Here is a 21717-nt window from a genome sequence, read left to right as displayed (position 1 = left end):
TTTTGTTATTCCTCCCTAAGTTATTCCTCTTAGAATAACTAGCCTACAAGCCCTACTTGTTTGGTCCTAATCACCAGTCCAATCTTCTCTCTTAGCATTTTTCCCATTATTCATGCAGTCTGGTCACACTGGCCTTCTTTCATTTCCAGGAGCACAATGAGCCCTTCCCTGTCCCAGAATACTTGTACTAGCAACTCCTGGTCATTTGGGTGTCAGTTTAAATTTCACCACCCCAGAGAGGCCTTTCCCTAACTTCTTCATTTCAAGTGGTCCCCTCATCTCCATTCGCCCTTTGTTGTGCCAGAGGGTGAACTGCATTCACTTATTGTGCATTGCACAATTGCCATCCAATACTTCCTTCTATGTTTGCTTATTGTCTATCTCCTTCCGGTAGACTGTAAACTTGATGAAGACGGGGACTTTGCTTTATCAGCAGTGTTTATAACAGAGCCTAACACATAGTGGGCACTTGTTGAATGGGTAAATCTTTGTCTCAATTTTGATGGCTTACGTAAGATCACAATAATTTTCTAACACAGCTTTAGTAACTCTGTCACATCCATGTTCTCATTGCTTCAACCCACAAAAGGAGCAGTATGCCAGGGGAAGGATTCGGGTTCCCCCTATTTCTTGGCAACCACTAGGTCAACCTCTGGACTCAGTTTAGTAGTTCAAAACCATGAGATAAGGGGGGAAAGACGGGCAGAAATGAATACTCCTGAAGTGACCAATTGTCATTTCCCCACTTAAAATTTTGAGGAGAGAAAGAAAACAGTTCTTAAAATCGAACACTTTTAGAGTTGGAAATGTTCGAGAAAGTAGGTGTGGACAGAAAAATGTTAGATTGAGGGAGGAAAACTAATTCAGAAGGAGGTAAGAGAAAGAGCTCACACCATGCTGATGGTTGCCTGTCAGTGTTCAGGGTTCTGGGCTTGGGTACCACATCTTGACTTACAGGTAAACACTAAGGAAGAGAGCGTGATGGGGTGGGGTGGGGGTGAGAGAAAGGGAGGAGAGGGAGACCAGGGCGAGAGGCGTGAAAGAAGCTAGAAGGAAAAGAGGACGGAGCTTAGCGATACAAAAGCAGCCTCGGATCTTGCCGGCGCTGCAAGCGTTAAGGGGAGGCGGGGAGTGACGCGGTTTGCGTCTGGAGCGGCTCCTTGGAGTCCCCAGCATCCACCGCCGGAGCCTCGCCTTCCTTTCTCCCTCTGCAGACGTATCGAGACACAAAAAGAGAGGCGACCCCTGGACCAGCGCGAGGGACCCACCCGCACCATGACCGAGACCACCAAGACCCACGTTATCTTGCTCGCCTGCGGCAGCTTCAATCCCATCACCAAAGGGCACATTCAGATGTTCGGTGAGTCCTCCCGCCCACCCCCGGAGACTGCTTCCGCCTCTCTCCTTTCCCCGGCACCTGTGTTTCCCAGGGCGTCTGACGGTAAGGCGAGTACCCATCTGGAGAGGTGTGCTGGCTGATCCAGCTGGTGGGAGGTCAGCCCCTCTATTCTGGGTTCCCGGGAGGGGACGCAGGCTGTGCTTCCGAGGCGTCACTCGCTCGGGCCAGACCCTCCTCGCTGGGGGCCAAGGGGTGGGGGAGGGGAGGAGCCGGAGGGGAGTGTTGGTTCGGATTGGTGGGAGGTCGAGGTTTGAGAACTGGGGTGCGGTGGTGCGGTGGTTTGGCTACTTGGCCGGTGAGGATCGGGATGGGGGCAGAGGTTGGGGCGCAGAGAAGGGAGAAGGGGGTTAGAGATAACGTGCTGTTTGTTTAGGTTGGGCCGAAAGCTCGAAGGAGTTAATGGTGTATGTGCTTCAGAGACACAAACACACACAACACACCAGGAACAGGGCTGGGCTTCAAGGAGATTCGTTTATGGTTTGGCTGCTGGTTCGGGGCGGCCCGGGGCAAATGTTTGAGGGTTGTGGACAGTGGATTGAGCGCGCGAGGTGGATGGCTTAGTGAATGTGGAGGTGGGGAGCAGGGGGCGGGGGCCTGGGCTTGGCTGCCGGGACCCACCGCCTAGGAAGGGGAGAGGGCGGGGCGGTTGCTGCGGGCTGCCCTTTGCGAGCCGGTGCTGAAGGATGGGGCCCAAGTTGGCTGAGGCTCTGCCCAGGTTGGCGATGGCTCCCACAAGGTTTGAGGCGTGCGAGTGTATGTATGACTGTGTGTGTGTGTGTGTGTGTGTGTGTGTGTGTGTGTGTGTGTGTGTGTGTGTGTGTGTGTGTGTGTGTTTGGGGGCTGGGCGAGGCGAGGGCGCATCATCGCGCGTTTTTTTCAAGGAGGCTTTGTGGCGAAGAGAGAGGCCGAGTGAGCGGGGGCTCCTGGCTGCTGGTTGGGATTGAGAAGTGGTTAGGGAAAGGTGATCGTTGCCTGACAGAGATCTCGGGCCACCGGTGGGTAAACGGCGGCGGGGCTTCGCTGCTGCTCCAGGAGGACCCAAAGGCGCGGGGGTTTGCGCGTTTAGACCCTGAGGGAGGCACGCGGAGGTCACTTTTGAAGCAGGAATTGAGGAGAAGCTAGGAGTCGGGATGCTTTTCTTCTGGCAAAGAGAGAAACGGGAAGAGGAAAGCGAGTGGACTAGGGATGGATGAGTGAAGGGTGGGAGGCCTTGCGCCGGCCGGCCAGTGAGGCGCTATCCAGAGACAGCGGTGCTGAAACGCAGGGCGAGCTGGAGCCGGCTGCAGGCACACGTGTTTACCCGGAGCCTGAGGATTGCGTGGGCCCTCCTAGGGCTGTTTAGTGAAAGCCACATCATATCGGTAAAGACTGGGAGAGGTGGCTTAGAATCAAAATATTCCTCTCTTAAACCTAAAAGGTGAGTTGAACTGGGCACCCTTATTAAAAACCTCATGGAAAGAATATACTCTGAGCAGAGTGCAGACCACATAGGCACATTTATAGGATCCAGGGAGGGTGACTGAGGTAGCCATCCCTTCCTCACCATACTTTTGCTTTTAAAAGTGTTGTATCAGGAGCTGGTGCCAACTTACCTATTAAATAAAGACTTTTGTTCTAGCATCAAAATAGACTAGAGCATCTCATCAGCCTTCTAAGGGAATATCAGTGCCCTGAAAACACTCTTCTTTCACTTTCTTTTGACTGGTGTCTTCACCCCTGTCTTTCTTTTCTTCTCTGTCTGTATTTCCTCTAGCCATTTATGTGGCTGTACTTTATTCCTCTCAGTTGCCCAGACAGGGAGGGATTTTCCTCTGGAACTCCTTGGCTCTAGTAACCTTTAGTGGGCCAGCAGGTACTCCTCCTTTCTTCCTGGGACTAAGGATGTACCTAATTCCACTTGTTTTGGATTGCAGGAGGGGTAGATTTAGATTGAGAACCAGGGATTTTGTCTTGCAGCTAAAGAGGGTTTAGTAATGGTGATAAAGGCTTTTGTTAAGTTGATGCTGACCTGCCAGTTCTCCATGAGTTTAGAGGAGAGAGTATACGGAAATAGGTATGGATTACAGCAGGGAGGTTTAGACATAGAATAGGTGAAAGGAGACTTTGACAGTAGTGACTTTTGCTTGTTATTGGAACTGAAGAAGAGGAGAGAATATCAACAAAGACTTTTGAGTGTCCATGAGTTATGTGTAATCCAGAGAGCAACATGGAAAGAGGATACGGTATGCTCACTGTGGCTTTAAGGAGCTTATAACCTAATGAAGGATTTAGCACATATACATTGAAAAGGAAACAGGAACAAGAACACAAAATACATATTAAACAATTTTTTTTTTGTAGAATCTCTTATGGGAATCTTTGAGCTAGTGATAAGTTTTGTAATTTATTTTTATAGAGCAGCTTCTGATTTACAAGGCATTTTCATCGTGTATGTCACTTATTCTTAGTAAGAAGCTTACAAGAAAGGCATCATTATCTCCATTTTACAAATGAGAAACTGATGTTCAGAGGCTAAGTGGCTTTCTTAAGTGGCTTAAGTGACATGGAGCGTGGGTGGCAGAATTGAGACTGGAACCCCACATTTCTGATTCCTCTTGAATAGGCCTTTGCACTGTAACAAAAGCAGAAAGAACTGCTCACTAATCTTCTGACTGAATAATTCCATGAACTCTATTTCCTTCAAACATATACTAACAGAGATTAGAATTCAATTGCCATCAACTAAATGAGATTCCTAAATATGCATTTCCTTAAGAGCTCTTTCCCATCTCTAAAGAAACCAGGCATCCATGAACTATTTTCTCCTTTTAAATGGCTTTAAAATTTTTTTCCCCAACAATACAGAAATAATTAATGCAATAAAATTATCAAACTTTTAAAAGATGCCTGCAATTTGTAATAGAAAAAAAGTATAAAGATGCAAACAGGACTTTGAAATTAGACACCTTTAATAGAGCTTCTATATTTAGAAATACAATTGCTTACCAAAGAAAAAAGAGACTATAAACAAAACAAAACAAAAACGTGTCATTCAGAACTAAAAACTCAGGCTTCGTCTCTGTAAAGTAGTACTTGTCCAGTTCTCATTATTTGTAAAATATTTTAGAATGAGCTTGTCTTTTTATTCTGAAAGGGGAGTTGATATTATTCCTATTTGTGGCTATGGGAACATATAAGAAAAATTAATATTAAAAAAATTTTTATTTATTTATTTACTTATTTATTTATTTTTGGCTGTGTTGGGTCTTAGCTGCTACCCATGGGCTCTTTGTTTTGGCGTGTGGGCTTCTCTCTAGTTGTGACGTGCGGGCTCCAGAGCCCTGTAGTTTGGGGCCCGGCCTACGGGCTTAGTTGCTCCGCGGCATGTGGGATCTTAGTTCCCGACCAAGGATCAAACCCGCATCCCCTGCATTGGAAGGCGGATTCTTTACCACTGGACCACCAGGGAACTCCCCCCAAAATTAATATTTGTGATAGAGGTATTTGACAGCTATATACTTAACTGTGACTAAAGTGTCTTCAGGACTTCCCTGGTGGCGCAGTGGTTAAGAATCTGCCAGCCAATGCAGGGGACACGGGTTTGATCCCTGGTCCAGGAAGATCCCACATGCCAAGGAGCAACTAAACCCCTGCACCACAACTACTGGACCTGCACTCTAGGGCTCATGTGCTGCAACTACTGAGCCCACGTGCTGCAACTACTGAAACCCACACACCTAGAGCCCGTGCTGTGCAACAAGAGAAGCCCACGTACAGCAATAAAGACCCAACGCAGCCAAAAAATAAATAAAATTTAAAAGTAAAATAAAAAATAAAATGTTTTCAGGGATGAGTAAAAGTTTTTGGCAAAGCAGACCCATAAACCAACCGTGTTTTATTTCATGTCTGCCTTATTACATACAAAGATGACATGAGGCTAGAAGGTTTTTTTTTTACATGTAAGTTCGTAGTTATTAAGCATGTAGAGATTATATTTCAGTACAACTTTCTTTGCATTTGTATTGCCAATATTTATCAATAAATATACCACTGGCAGATCTGATAGTAAGTTTAAACAAGAAAGTAAGAAAGGTCTGATCAGATTAACTTCTCCATGAAAAATAAAGGAATTGAGGGACTTGATCACGGCAGAAATGTGTCCTATTTTTTGATGATTCCAAAGTAACTGGATTTTCCAGTTTTTCTACTTCGAAATATTTTTGGTTTGAACAATTGGGTTTTTTTGAAAAACAATTGGGTTTTTTGAAAAGAGACATAATCTAATTCTGTTTCTCTTAAAATGTACTGAAGATGGCTTTTTACTTGTGAAATTGGAATTGCAGCTCCTATTGCTACAACTACAAATCATAAGAAAAATGAATTTGTGTTTCTACCAATATGGAGAGAACAGTCTAAAACTGAGAGTCTAAAACTGTTTAGTATGCTTGAAATGCATATTTTAAAAAGCTCATTCAGTAGTGTGGTACTTATACTTTTGCACCACTATCTCATTTGATTCTACCCTGTAACCTAAACTGGGTGATATTATCACCGCCCTTTTACAAACAACAAAGCAGAGGTACAAGTAAGAGTAAGTCATTTGGTACAGTCATAAGCAAAAGTCAGAATAGAACTAGTTTCCTGATATCCAGGCTGTCTCTCACCAAAGATTTTTTTTACTCCTTTAATTGCAACAGCATTTATGAAAGAAAGAGCCACTGAACTTAGTTATCAACAAAGGGTAGTGAGATGGGGCTTCCCTGGTGGCGCAGTGGTTAAGACTCCGCCTGCCGATGCAGTGGACACGGGTTTGAGCCCTGGTCCGGGAAGATCCCACATGCCGCGGAGCAACAAAGCCCGTGCGCCACAACTACTGAGCCCGCGCGCCTAGAGCCCGTGCTCCACAACAAGAGAAGCCACCGCAATGAGAAGCCCACGCGCCGCAACAAAGAGTAGCCCCCGCTCACTGCAACTAGAGAAAGCCCTCATGCAGCAACAAAGACCCAGTGCAGCCAAATATATATATATAAATGAATAAATTTTAAAAAAATGGGTAGTGAGAACTTTATAAATTGTTTTCCTTTGTGACACAGGCCATCAACAAAATATATTCAGTAAAGATACCTGTTCCCAATATCTTATGCTTATAACAAGGGAAAGCTATCTCTTTTCTTAGTACTCATATATTTTCCATTTAACTGTGCCGCTAGAACATTTCTTCCACCACTCCCCCCGCCTCCTCCTCCTCCTCCTCCTCCTCCACTCTTCTGTTACCACAACTATAGCTCCTACTCATCTTTCAGATTTTAGCTTCAACAGTACTTCCTCAGGGAACCTCCAATGACTCCTCAATTTAGTATGGTTACCCTTACTGACATTTGACATTTGATCCCACATCACCTTATACTTTCCACACCATAACTCTAATCTCATTCTGTGTTTCATGACTATTTGCCATGCTAGACAGTAAGATTTATTAAGATAGAAACCATGCCTGGCTTAATCATTGATTTACTTCCTAGTACCTAGCATGGAGTAAGCTCTCCATAATAGTAGTATACTATAATAATAATTGCAAATAAAGAGTCTTTATTTATTTAAACATTGTAGCAACTGTAATTTTCTTTTTAAAGTAGTTATGTATTCAGTATTTTATTTATTTATTTTTGGCTGTGTTGGGTCTTCGTTTCTGTGCGAGGGCTTTCTCTAGTTGCGGCGAGCAGGGGCCACTCTTCATCGCGGTGCGCGGGCCTCTCACTATTGCGGCCTCTCTTGTTGCGGAGCGCAGGCTCGGTAGTTGTGGCTCACGAGCCTAGTTGCTCCGCGGCATGTGGAATCCTCCCAGACCAGGGCTCGAACCCGTGTCCCCTGCATTAGCAGGCAGATTCTCAGCCACTGCGCCACCAGGGAAGCCCTAAAGAGTCTTTGCTTCATAATAGTTGCTGAATAAATAAAAAATAAATGAATGTCGTTCCAGGTGGAGGAATCAACCATGCATAAAGGGCTGGGGTGATGAGACAGAGAGCCATGACATTAGAATAAAAAAAAGTTCAGGATGACTCAAGGAGGAGGGGATTGAGAAATAAGACTGGGAAGTTAGATGGAAATCTGATCGAAGGCTTGTAAGTCATATTAAAGAATTCAGATTTTATCCCAATGGCAGTGACAAAATATTGCATTTTTTTAAGTAAAGGGATGTCATAATCATATTGTTAAGATTATGATTTAATTGAATTTTGAACGTAAACTGGTGAAGGGCAAGGATGGAGATGTAGTGAACAGATGGGCACCTATTTCAGCAATACAGAGTTCAAGTCAGAGAAGACTGTCACCTTGCTCAGGTTGGTGGCATTTGGGATGGAGAGTGAGTGTATTTGAAAACATTTAGGAGGTAAAAGAGATCCTTATTTGGTGATTTGATGGGTGGGTGATGGCAAAGTAGTCCAGGGTAACTGGCAGGTTTCCATCCAAAGTGGATGAATAGAGAACATTGGAAGAGAAGCAGGTTTGGGTTTGGTGGGGAAAGTGAAGCGTCATACTTCATACTCTAAGATTTTGGAAATAATGTATTCTAACCAAGTACTAATGCAAAAGAAGGAAATACCTAAATTCAAAGTCTCTTTGTAACCTGGGACATCTGAAACTTCTAATGAAAGGGCCTAGTAGGTTTTATTTGGATTATTCAAAATTCTTCATGCAAGAAATATATTGAAATTCATTAACATTATGGAAATAAAAAGATAAAGAGTTTGCCAGCTTTTTTATAAACTACGAGATGGGAGAAAATCAAGGTCCTAAAGTTGACTCTTTTATAATGTTGAGGATGTGAGGTTGGAAACAGTTGATGCAGTTCAAAAGACCATTGCAGAACTTGCCCATCACTATGGTGATGGCTGTAATAATATATTTAAGTGGACGCTTGGGAATTCTAATTCACTGATAAGTTGAATGTCCTCTAATGGAAACTCATGGATCACTCATGGTAGTTTCACTGGCGAGAGCTGTGTCTGCTCATGACGTGAGAATAATGGCTGAAAAAGAAAATTTAGATATTTTTGTCCACATGAACAGGTAGTTTGATTTACTTTCTCCTGCTGAATTGATTGACTGAGCCCCATGTGGACACAATTATGCTAATTATGATAGGCAACTCTCCCATCTAGAATGCATCCCAGACCAAGGAACAGGATATAACCGAGAAGGTTGATGTACTATGAATTTTGAAATGAAGAAATATTAATTTTCAGATTCTCTTCTCTTTTTGTTTTCCTTGATCTTATTCTACATATCCAACCCTTTATGCTTAGAACTATCAGAATTAAGAGGTTCATATGACTTTTAAGAAATAGTTCAGATTACCGCTCAGTAGGAACCTCCTTTAAAATGTTATGAGACTCGAGAAACACTTCTACACAAATTTCCAGTTTTAGACCAAGTCAAATGAACAGCCTAAAATGCAGAGGCAAACTAAACTAACAACATAACCGGCAAACCCTCAGGTCTGGATCTCTCTCTGTTGCAGAGAGATCCTCAGACAAGAGAGGAAAATGCAAAACTAGACGGATAATCTATATTTTCTGTTATTTTTCTATTAATAGGTAATAGTTGTGAAAGTAGTCTATGCATAACTGGGAAAGAGAATGAAAACCCTGTTTTGAAAGTGTTTAAAAAGATTCAAATCTAAATTTTACAATATCATTGTCCTCTCAGCCACCAATACAGTGTTGTATATGTAGTGGGTGCTTAATCAATATTTAATGATACTATGAAATACACACTTTCCAGTAGAGTTCTCCTTCATTTCTAAAGAGTTTTCAGATCATCCTGAATTGCTCAAGAAAGATCCTAAGGGCACAAAGGAACGCATTAAATATTTTTTAAACACCAGTTTAAAAAAACAAAAAACACTCAACACACAAAATTTTGGTTAAACAAAGGCATTTAAAATAATTCTTAAGGATCTGATCTAACAAACTAAGAACTGGGATATAGGAATGCATTTTATAGAGAATTACACAACTTTATTTACGGATGTGTTCCATATCTCAATATATGTAAATGCAGCATCAGTTTAAAAAGAACAAAGTTTTCCATCGCCAGAGGTTTTCCAATCATAAGCATTCAAATGCATGGAACGCATTTGTTTTTTTAAAAAAATACAGTTTGGCAGATAGCCTCAGAAGTATTTTAGCCTAAAAAAGATGTTTGGTGGCTTACAAGGTGTGACTAAGGCCATCCTCCCAGCTTTGGCTCCCTCCTCCTTTTGTACAATATCTCTATGGTTTATGAACTCTGCAGCAAAGGCAAATATTATAAACACTACCAGCATCATCACCTTCCCCATGATCATTTTAATAATGGAGTTAACCTTATTTGAGCTTCTTTAAAATCTACTACCATTAAACTGTTTTCCACTAAGTCTATGGCATAATTCTCTTTAGTTCTGAACAAGTGAGCCAACAAGGAAAATTCTTGTAATTTGGGGGATAAGGGAGTAAGAGTAGGAGGCAGAAAATGAGCAAGACTCAGAGGCTAACCCCAGGAAGCAGTAGCAGCTAAATAGCACTCTTTCTCTGCTCTCTCTCCTGCATCACATTGCCTCCACGTGGGTCACTATGCTGCTACATATTGACCTCACTTAATACTTACCAGACAGTAGGAGGGTGAGTGAAGTATAGCCCCTAGATAAGGCTAAATGCTTATCGTTTTTCTCTTATTCCAGTTGCTTAAGTCGAAAACCTTGGACTAATGCTTGATCCTTCTCTCTTTGCACATCCCATCTATGGCAGCAAATGTTTTTGGGTCTATCTTCAAAATAAAACTAGGACCAGTCACTTTTTCCCATCTACAGCCCTGATGTAAGCCACTGTTACAGTTCATTTACATCATTGCAATAGCCTCTTAACTGATCTCTCTGCTTCTACCCTTGGCCCAATACTAAATTCTCAACAAAATAGCTGAGTGATCCTTTTAAAATGTAAGTCAGATGTACGTCAGTTCATGTTGCTCCTTTGCTCAAAATCCTCCAATGGTTCCCTATTTCATTCAGGGTCAAAGTCATTTTAAATGACCTACAAAGGCCTCCATGATCTGCCACCTTTCCCCCTTCTCCCCCTACCTCATCACACCTCTTTCCAACCTCATTCTTAGCCAGCTTCACTGACCTCCTTGTCTTGGCCTTAGAGAGTGCACTGAATGTTCTCACTGCCTGGAATGCCCTTCCCCCATACATCCCCATGTCTAATTGACTCTCTAAGTCTTTGTCCAAATGCAACCTTCTCACTGTCTACTTGGCAGGTCCTACTCCCCTGATCACATAGTTTAAAATCACGGCTCACACACTCCCAGTCCCCCTTGTCATGCTCTACTTACATCTTTTCCCCTTACTTCTTATCCCCTTTTAACAAAGCATGTTATTTATCTGTTACATTTATTGTTTAATGTCTGTCTCCCCAACTAGAATATGAGCTCTTCAATGGCAGGGATCTTTGTTTACTCGGCTCACAGACGTTTCTCATGCTCCTAGAAGAGTTCCTGGCACATAGTAAGTACTCAATAAATGTCTGTTGAATGAGTGAATGAATGAAATATTAGAATTACCTACCACCCTGACCTTAAGTCTAGATTCTTTCTGTGGTAGGAAGGGTAGAGTCTTAAAATGACTCAGTATGCGTTAATTCATTCATTCAGCAAATGTTTATTGAGTTACTAATGTGCCTCTGGCACCATGCTAAGCCTCAGGGATATGAAAATTAAAGGCATTCCTTCTTATGCCTCAGGGAGATCATCTTCTGTAGAGGAGATAAACTACACATAGCAGTTCAGGTCATAGTGCTATAAAAAGGGGAGGATGACGTACAGTGAGAACATAGAAGAAAAAGTGATCACTCTAGACATGGTGGGAGGATCATCAGGGCATGTATTAGTGAGAATGAGCTTGAAGGTAGGAGCTGCCCAGTGGACAGGATGGAGAATGGCATTCTGGGCTGAGAGCTGGGTATGTGTAAAGTCCCCAAACATCATGGCACATTAAGGGATCTCCAGGGAGCTTGTTAGATGACTGGAGTGTGGGCGGGGACAGGAAAGGGCAGGAGACCAGAGAGCCAGAAAACAGGTTTTGGCAGGGGTGGAGGGTAGGCACCAAAGAGTTTAGACTTCACTCAGCCCTTTTAGTGATGGGCAGAGGAGTGCATTCCAGATGTGGGACCTACATCCCAAATGTCAGTGTTCCCTTTATTAGGGCTCTGACACCATGATTTTTTTTTTTTTTTGGCGATACGCGGGCCTCTCACTGTTGTGGTCTCTCCCGTTGCGGAGCACAGGCTCCGGACGTGCAGGCTCAGCGGCCATGGCTCACGGGCCCAGCCGCTCCGCGGCATGTGGGATCTTCCCAGACTGGGGCACGAACCCGCGTCCCCTGCATCGGCAGGTGGACTCTCAACCACTGTGCCACCAGGGAAACCCCTGACACCATGATTTTATCTAAATATTTTAAAGTTATTATTTCTGTATCACTTTTCTAAATATGGAGGGCTTTTTTCCCCCTTGATTTTAAAATTTTGTTTATTTATTTATTTATTACTTTCTGAAATGGAACCATTTGTCCATTCTACTGAAAGAATAAATAAGTGGGGAATTATACTGCTGTACAACCCACCCAAGCAAATAAACAACCAACCAACCACCTCTCTCATAGGAAGTTGTTCTCACCTAGGTTCTAAATGTAGCCCTTCTGCACTTCAGTGGGATTGTTACAGGAAGGGGGACCCCTTCGAGGGCCCGAGGGTGGGCTCTTGTCTAACACTCAGAAAGACACATGTGTGTGTCTGTGTGTCTGCTGACAAAGCAAGAGACTCTATTGGGAAGGGGTGCCTGGGCGGAGAGCAATAGGGTAAGGGAACCCAGGAGAACTGCTCTGCCATGTGGCTCGCAGTCTCAGGTTTTATGATAATGGGGTTAGTTTCTGGGTTGTCTCTGGCCAGTCGTTCTGACTTAGGGTCCTTCCTGGTGGCATGTGCATTGCTCAGCCAAGATGGATTCCAGCAAGAAGGATCCTGGGAGGTTGGTAGCACTGGCGTCTCCTCTCTTCTTTTAACCTTTACCCAGTTCTTCCGGTTGGTGGTAGCTTGTTAGTTCCGTCTCATTCTTTAACAGGACCTCCTGTTGTAAGATAACTCATGCATGTGGTTACTATGATGCCAGGCCAAGGCGGGCGGTTTTGGTCAGTTGTTCCCCTAACAGTATGGCACCTCATTGTTGTTAAGAGTATTTTCAGATTTGGTGAACTCAGTTCACTCTAGTGTGATCTTCCTTGATTTTTAAGCATTTGTATCATGCGCCTGTTCTCTTTCCCCTAGGCTTAATTGTTTGAAGAGTGAGGACTATTGGAGATCCTTTTCTCTGACACTTGTTTTCTGCTCTGATCCTTTCAGGAGGTCTTGAACAAGTATACTGTATATCTGCTCTTGCTATAAAGCTATGGGTGTCCGTGACTTTGAAATTTACTATATCATTTTAAAGCCTCAAATAAGTGACATTCCAGTGGGGGGTTGGGTTTCCCAGTGCTTTATTCTTCAACATTTCTTCAACCCTTCATCTTGGTACCCAGAGAGAGGTGGAATCCTCATTCCATGGAGCACTGAGATTAAACTACATCAATAACTGTTCGTATCTCTTTTGAGATATTTATGTGCTGATAAATATTTAGCAATGTGTGTGGTTCATCACAAAAACTACAAGATCTTCAAAATAAGGCAAAAATTTTTTTTAACTTAGAGACTGTCACCCATTATAAATTAAAATTAAGAAAGACAATATAGTATTGTACATATAAATTTAAGCCATAATTGCCTCATTTACCATGAACCAATCTTGCTAAGCACAGTTTAAAAATTATTTACTTGTTATGCCCCAGGGAGTCAAAGTTTATAGATAATACATGATTTTCCCACCCTGTGAAACATGTTGATAAAGAGTGGGTAAATGTCTCAGTTTTTCCTATTGCTTCATTATTTCTCTCATTAGTTCCATTATATATGGAATTTAAGGAACTGAATTGCTATTGATTTGAGAATATACTTAGTCTCCTTTAACCTTTGTTTTGTCATGTGTAAATAGGGTGACTGATATAACCCAGGGGTCAGCAAACTACAGCCTGCCAGCCAAATGTGGCATGCAAGCTAAGAATGGCTTTTACATTTTTAAATGGTGGAAAAAACATAAAAGAAGAAAAATACTTTGGAACACATGAAAATTTTCTGAAATTAAAATATGAGTATTCATAAATAAAGTTTTATTGGCACACAGCTACACTCCTTCACGTAAAAACTGTCCATGGCTATTTTCACATTACAACAGTAGAGCAGAGTAGTTGTGACAGAAACTGTTTGGATTGCAAAGCCTAAAATATTTACTACTTTCTGGCGGTTTACAGAAAAAGTTTGCCTATCCCTGATATTACCTACCTCTAGGGGTTGGAATGGGGAGTGAATTTAAAGGGTTCTAAAAATATAAAGTGCAGTTGAAGTCCATTACCCAGAGGAACCCTTTAATGAACAATTTTCAGTCTAAACTAAATCTCTAAAAAGACTCATTTAAGCAGCAAATGTAGTTTCAATTTCATAATTGTAATTTTTCTGGCTGACTGAGTAAATGACTGTGTTCACAACGGGGATGACTTTCTGGTGTTTGGTTTACGTTGGACATTGATTAGCCCCTCTGGCTAATGTTGCACGTTTATCTGCTGCTGAACATTTGATGTACTTTCCCAGAACATCCTTTACCTCAGGGGTCCCCAACCCCCGGGCTGCGGACCGGTATGTATCCGCAGCCTGCAGCCTGTTATGAACCAGGCCGCACAGCAGGAGGTGAGCAGCTGGCGAGTGAAGCTTCAGCTGCCACTCCCCACCGCTCCCCATCACTCGCCTTACCGCCTGAACCGTGCCCCGCCTCCCACCGTCCGCGGGAAAATTGTCTTCCACGAAGCTGGTCCCTGGTGCCAAAAAGGTTGGGGACCACTGCTTTACCTCATTCACGGCTGCCTCCTTCTTTCAATCTAATATTTTGTATACTTTATATTTGAGGATTTTAAAAAATCAGCACATCAGTTGCATCAGGCTTCTACAGGCTGCTCTTGCAGTCACATCGCGGTTTTCTGCAGGATCTCGCCTGACTCTGAACTCTGACAGCACTCGGCTTGTACCTCTGGTATAGCCCTTAGCACATTGTGCTGTGGGTTGTAGCCATTTCAGTCCATGTTTCATGTTCTCTATCAGATTTAGGCCCTTGCCCACGTCATAGGGCTCTTTGTATCTCCTACAATGCCTAGCACAGTGCTCTAGGCACGTGGCGGTTACTATAAATATTTAGCAAATGAATGAATGATTGAACTGTTAGGAATATTCAGAATCTCAAACTTTAGGCAAAATAGGTGATTAGAAATCAGACAAGAATTTGGAAACCAGGAAACACAGGGAAACAGAAATTCGAGTATGACAGAGTCAGAAAACAGGACAAATAGCAAACATTTAGGGACTTCAAAACTGAGATGGATTGTTACCTCAAGATAGGAAGGCTCATGTGTTATAAGAAGGGAACCCTATCCCAGAGTACAGCCTTTCCAGGCATCCACAGGGGAAGCGGCAAGTCGTGTTTGGGGGCTATTAAGTTTGTAGCTTGGCAGGAGTAGAAAATGTGGGTCAATGATGAAGGTGAATCCTGAAACTGTCCACTGGGTGCTTCAGTCAGATGTCTGGTACATCCAGCAGTGGTTTCTCAGCGAGGCAAAAGTAGGTTTGGGGATGACAAAGGAGTTAAGTTTTACTTTTATTTATTCATGGTTTGAAAAAGGTTTTATGTACATGGCACCTGGCACAGGGAAGCTTTTGTATATTATTTACTCTACTTCTTACAAACAAAATGGACAAAAAACCTTGGTTTGTCAATTGTAAGTTTTCATTTCAGAAATCACAGAATCTCCATTTGGAGGAGATTTAAAAAATCATGCAGGTCCTCATCCAGTCCTGAAATCTCCTTTAAAACATCTTCGCAAGTGTTTGTCCAAACTCTGGCTTGAGATCTTCTAGAGCCAGAGAATGCACTATTTTCCAAAGCAGCCGAATAGCACTTGGCACAGTTTTACTTTTTGCAAGATTATTTCTTTTGTTGGGCTGACATTGACCTTCCTGAGACGTCCACGTGTTGGCCCTAGTTCTTTTCCTTGAGATCCATGGAACAGGTCTAATTTGTCTTCCTGTGTTTTTGAGACGTTCGTATAGCTGAAGACAGCTACTCAGCCCTCCTCACCAGTCTTCTCCGTAGGCCAACAAGTTCCTTCAGCTGGACATCTATTACTGTTTCTAAGTCTTCATAACACCCTGGCTCAACTTCTTCAAACATATCTTCATTGTCTACATCCCTCTTTAAATGTTATGTCCAGTTTGTGATGCAGCATTCTGATGTGGCATGATGTGTGCTTTCTTACCTATTATTGAACGTAGTTTATTGGATGTTCCCCTTATTTGTGGCACTCTGTCTCTCTAATTGAATCAGGTGAGGCAGCCTATGGCTAGCTGCATGCTGAAATGTCCTGACATTCTGAATAATCAATCAATTTGATGGACTACGCTACTAAACTTAGTCCAATTTATTTAAAAATCTGGCTGGTAAAACAAAACTGATTAGTATACTGCCAAGATGGGTATCTTCTGGAACTTTGCAGGTCAGTGCACATGCTTGGTTGTATGACGTGTAACATGCTGCCTACAGAATAAGAAAGAAAGTTTTCAGGTTCCGGGACAGGGCTGACACTAGAAGTCTCTAAATTGTTGAATTATCAAGTTTCTTAATATTTCATTTCGGGGCTTTTTTTTTTAATGGGTTTTGTTGAGAGCTCCAAATCAACTCTTGTCCATGTTTAAAAGTCCTGGTTTTGGGACTGAACTCTGAACCTTCTTCCTATCTTGTCTAGCTTCTCCCTTCACAATTGTGCTATTAGCACTGCCCTATTCCCAGGGCTCCCTTGAAAAATGCTCTTATTCCCTGCAATGATGACTTTGTCCCAACAGAGGTGGTCAGTGTCACATTTAAATTGAGCAGATGGAATCTTTAAGAAAACAAATAACAAAAAAGTAATTTTCCTTATGGAAATTTCCAAATATGCAAAAGTAAACAGAATTGTATAACGAACCCCAATGTACTTGTCACCCAACTTCAGTAATTATCAATTCATTGCCAGTCTTTATTCATTGGTACTCCTACCCCTACCCTGCCCTATATTCTTTTGAAGCAAATCCCAGACATCCTATTGTTTCAAGGTGAAATAGTATATATTTGCTTCTCTGTCTATATGATCTCCATTCACAGACTGGATCTTTCTCCTTTCCATTTCATGTTTGTTTCCTCGACAGTTTGAGTTGCAGACAGGGCTGGTATGGGGACAATGTCTAATTTCCATCTTTGAGTAGATATAATAATACCTTCACCCCAGTCAACAGTGGGTGACACAAGCATCAGCGTTGCCTTTGCCGCAAGGGATTTATGGTCTTTCCCATCTTTCTCACGTCATATGGGGCTTCCAAGTCTCCCCTCCAGAGTGGAACTCCCACTGGACACAATGGGCCATTCTTCCATGACATGCAGTATTCGGCTCTTTATTCCTTGTCATTCAAACCCATGAATGTCTGTGTTAGATGTTCCTTCCTACATCAGTGGTTCCCAACCTGGGGACTCTGGAACAACCAGGGTTTCTCATAAATCAGAATAAGGGTCTGGGAACAGTTTCCAGTATGTCTAAGCATATGCAATCACCCTCAATATGGCACAGGCTATGTGTCAAGTTTCTGGGCTTTTGCTTGTATTATTATTAGTTTGGTGAGATAATCTCATATTGCTCAGGAGTCCTGCTTGATAGCTATAGAAGTCTTTGATGAGCAAAAAAAAAAAAAAAAAAAAAGGAATTTTTTTTTTTCTTCCATTTCTTCATAAGAAGAGGAAAATAATTAAACAAATTCTGTCTGGGGACAAGATTGGCTCCTGCCAACCTTTTTGAATTCTGGGCTTCTATTTGGCCTGCCTTTAACCTCTGTAGAAAATTAGAATAAAATCCTTGTTATTGGTCCCTTAATCCTTCCCTTGTGTTGTTTTAAATCAGCTTTTCAAAGTGTATTGTCATGCAGTCGTGTTATCATTTGCATTTAAATGTAGTGAATAAAGATCTCCCTGTTGAAGCCCTTGGGGGATGTCTAAGCCCAATATCCCAGTTTGCCCAGTAAATCTTACAGCTCTGAATATTGTACAAGAGGCTTGAATAACTTCTCCATATGGAATTTCCTCTTCCCAGCTGCATTTGTTTCGTAAAGATTGGTTTTTCGTGGTTTCATTTGTGGTTGTATTGAGCTCTAACAGTGGATGGAGAAGGAATGAAGGGGACCTGGTAAAGACAGTCTCCTGAGTGGGGCCACCCATCACGGCCATTTAATGTAGTTTTTCTGGCCTGGCTCCTCTCCACTTGCTCCCATTCCGCATGCAATACAACCCTCAGTAATTTACACATACACATTTCTTTTAGATGCAAATTTGGTTAATTTCAGTCTATTGTGATAATAATGTTTGTTTGTTTGTTTAAAGAAATGCAGAAATACATTGCTTTTGAAAAGGCTGGGAAAGGGAAGAGGAATAAGAAATGACACTGTTTATGAGGAATCTCATTTTATTGTATGACTATAGCTGTGGGGAAAAGTTTGAACTTTAGAAATTAAAGAGATGGGGAAGAGAAAAGAAAAATCCAGCTTGAAAATTAGGTGATCTCTCAGCTTTCTTTTCCTTTCCCTTTCCATAGACTTGAACTATCTCCAGAGGGCATTTGCCCAAAGGCCTCTGTGGGAAATGGAACCACTGATAGACACTGTGGCCTGTGTTGTGACCAACTCTGTTCATCTCCATCCGATACATAATCATTAAAAACTAACCCATGAGCTAACATTTATCGAGCACTTACTTTGTGCCAGGCACTGTTTTAAGAGCGCTCCTTGCCTTACCTCATTTAATCCCTACAACAATCATATTATCATTCCCATTCAGCTAATGATCAGAGAGGTTGGGTAACTTGTGTCAAGCCACTCAGCAAGTGCATGGTGGGCAGAAATGTAGACCCACATGCTCTGACTCTGGAGATCACAGATTTAACTACTGCAAAACACTGCCTTGCTCGTTTGTGTGAAAAGGGACCCTCAGCACTACATTTGGGCCTGTGACAATGCAGAAACGGAGGCTAGGCCTCCTCTAGCACTTGCATGTACTATGTGGGCCAGAGCCAGGGTTTGTGGGCAGAGAGGCTGGCACTTCTCTGGGGATCCTGTCCAGGGCAACCAAGTGTGGTTGGGCCAGAGGACTCAGCAGACCACCAAGGAGACCTGTGGACAGTCCAGAGGACAGAGTGAGGAGCAAAGAGGAGGACCTGGCCCAGAACCAGGAAGCACTGGAGGGAAACAGGAGAAGATTGGGAGCAAATCAAGAAGGGCCTGGGCAGTGACGGTGAGCAGAGTGAAGTAGCCCTGCTCGCCATTTTGCTTTACTTACAGGCACAGGGTCAGAGTGGACAGATATGAGTATACAATTCTCTCCCTTCTTTTACATTGTAGTTGGCAAGAACATCTACAGATAATTATTCGGTAACCTTCCTCCCCCCACACACTGTAAAATGAGTATCATAATACCTACCTTTGGGGGCTGTTGATTAAATGACATAATGTGGATATATTGTAATACCACCTTTTTTGACCACTTGGCTCTCACCTTGGGCCCCAGTGCATTATTGCACACGCTGAAAAAGCACAGATCCAGTCTCTAGGTACGAAGTGATATAGATTTTACTAAACATTTTACCAAGAGATAGCAGGGGTTACAATGTAAATCACCAACAATTTCCAAAATATTTCACGCAACTTTAGGGAGAAGAAATTTGGTTCTTCCCCATATGGCAGCAGGTTCCAGCAATTGCTCCCCACCTCCCCATGTCCTTCCCGCAAAATGCCCTCGGTCCCCCTGCCCTCACTTCCTTGGCCCAGCTCCCCCTCCATCCCCTCCATCACCTTTCCCATGGCTCTAAGTCCCTTGGCTGGCCTATCCCACTCAGCAAGCAAAAGCCACCACCACTAGTCAGACTGTGCCCAGCTGTAGTTCTCCAAGTATGTCCCAGCCACATATATAAAGGATATAGTCCATCCTGCCACATACAGAGTTTTTAGCAAACTATCTGGCCCACAGTAAGTGATGGATAAATGGGGGTAATAGTAGTTGTTGCCAGTGTCTGTCCCGTGATGTCTTGCCTGGGCCAACACGCAGTCACCCTGGAGGTCTGGTTGCCAGTGTTTGTGGAGGATTTGGGAAATGGCTGAAAGGCAGAGGACGGTAGGTGATTGCCATCCAGGGACATTGTGAGCGGGTGGGGACCTCAGGCCTGTGGAGGTGGATGCTGCCAGTGAATATCCAGAGGGACTGCCTCCTGTCCAGGACAATTTGTAATTCTCCTTTCTGTAATCACTGGTGGCTTAACTGTCAGTGAGAATAGAATGACTGGTGAAGACATCCCACCCATTTCCGCCGGGCAGAGCACCTCATTTAGACGTGAGTCGTTGGTAAGTCCTGCAAGGTAAAGCTAGGATCGTCTGTACCCCTCGTCTCCCTGCAGAAGAATCAGCTTTGGCTGCTGCTGGAAGGATCTAGGGCCAACAGTCAGGTGACTGCTCATCCTCTAGGAGGGCTGGCAAGAGAACCATGGTTTGGGGCCACATTTTTGTGCCTGTCTTCACCCTATTGACCACTGGAACTGATGGTGACTTCGGGTAGAGAGAGGCTCCACAGAATGGGGAATAATCAGATATGCAGTTGGAAGAGGCTCCAGAGGTCATTCAGTCTCTTATTGGATACTTTTCATGACAGGGAGCTCATTTACAGGCTGTTTGATTGCTGGACAGCTTCATTTGGTAGAAAGCGCTTCTGTCTTGAACAAAATCTGTGTTCCCATAACTTAGGGTTGACTGTCCTGATGCCATCTTCTCCAACTGTCAACCAGGCTATTTTATTTAGCTTTTCTATCACCCCCATTCCCTAGAATCTAGAAAGAGAATCTTGAACACTTTTATTATTCAAATGTATAATGATACATTTTGTAGTATTTCCATCCAACATTTGGAAGCACTGTCCACCCCGCTGACAGAGGAAGGATTTGTGGGTAGCATGTTAATAAGCTATTACTGGGCATCTCTAAATAGCTGACCTTCATTCCCCATAAATTTCTATTCCTTTCCTCATCATAGCATTATCACCCTGACGTATTTTAGGAGGTGTTTGTTTATTGACATCTCTTCTCTAAGATTATAGACTCCACGAGAGCATAACCTTGTCCTGCTCTGTATTATCCTGTACTGTATGCCCAGTGTTTAGAAAAATGCCGGAACATAGGAAGTACTCGATTAATATTTGTTGAATTAATCAAGAGCCTAATTAGGATAGTGATGGACCCAGATCCTGTCTGGACTCATCTGAGTACTCCAGAGAAGGACAAGTTGTTTCTTCAAAAGCTGACTGGTATAGCAACAATAGTCCTAATCCCGGAGTCAGGGGACCAGCGTTCATCCCACTTTTTGTACTCATTGCCTGGATAACCCTTAAGGGCACATTTAACTGCTCTGGGGCTTATCTTCCTCATCTGTAAAATGGGATTGACACTCTCTTCCCTGTTCAATTTCAGAGTTGTCCTGAGGATAAAATACAACTATATGGGAGAAAGAATTCTGTAAACTGGAAGGCACAATATAAGTATAAGAGTTATAACTGTTATTATTATTGTGTTTGATGCTGTATAATCTTAGGTAGCAAGAGTATATTTAGCCTGAGAATGAATTTATCTTCCACTTGAGATGAATTAATTTCTGGAGCAGTTAGAGATTATTTGTTTTCCAGAGTTGTTCTTTATGAGTTTGCTTACCAACACCACCACCACCAATACTTTTTTAAGTGCCTGCTATGTGTAGGCAGTAGTCCAGTTGCTGGAGGTACATCAGAGAACAAAACAGACAAAAATCCCTGCCTTCGTGGCATATACAGTCTAGAGGAGATGGGGAGACAATAATAATTGTGTAGTATATTAGGGTTGTAAGTGCCAAGGAGTACAACAGAGAGAGAGGGGGAGATAGAAGAATAGGGAGTACCAAAGGTAGAGGTTGCAATTTTAAAGGGTGGTCAGGGGAGATCTCACTAGATGCTGACACTTGAGCAAAATCTTGAAGGCAATAAGGGACTTAGCCATATGGATGCTGGAGGAAAAGCATTCCAGGCAG

At 42.9% G+C, this 21717-nt stretch overlaps 1 protein-coding gene across 1 annotated transcript in view; it reads left to right on the top strand.

The window, feature by feature from the left end:
* Positions 1 to 1059: 1059 nt before the first annotated feature.
* The window catches only part of NMNAT2 (nicotinamide nucleotide adenylyltransferase 2), a 160257-nt gene continuing 139599 nt past the window's right edge, over positions 1060 to 21717 (top strand). The window contains exon 1 of the mRNA XM_007450136.1: positions 1060 to 1360. Coding sequence (XP_007450198.1) covers positions 1276 to 1360 — 85 coding nt within the window. The 5' untranslated portion in view covers positions 1060 to 1275. The remainder of the gene's footprint in view (positions 1361 to 21717) is intronic.

This window comes from Lipotes vexillifer, unplaced genomic scaffold (genome assembly GCF_000442215.2).
Source record: "Lipotes vexillifer unplaced genomic scaffold, Lipotes_vexillifer_v1.1 scaffold97, whole genome shotgun sequence".
Taxonomy (NCBI): Eukaryota; Metazoa; Chordata; class Mammalia; order Artiodactyla; family Lipotidae; genus Lipotes; species Lipotes vexillifer.
The sequence above is the reverse complement of the archived record's forward strand: the minus strand, read 5'-3'. Positions and strand labels throughout refer to the sequence as shown.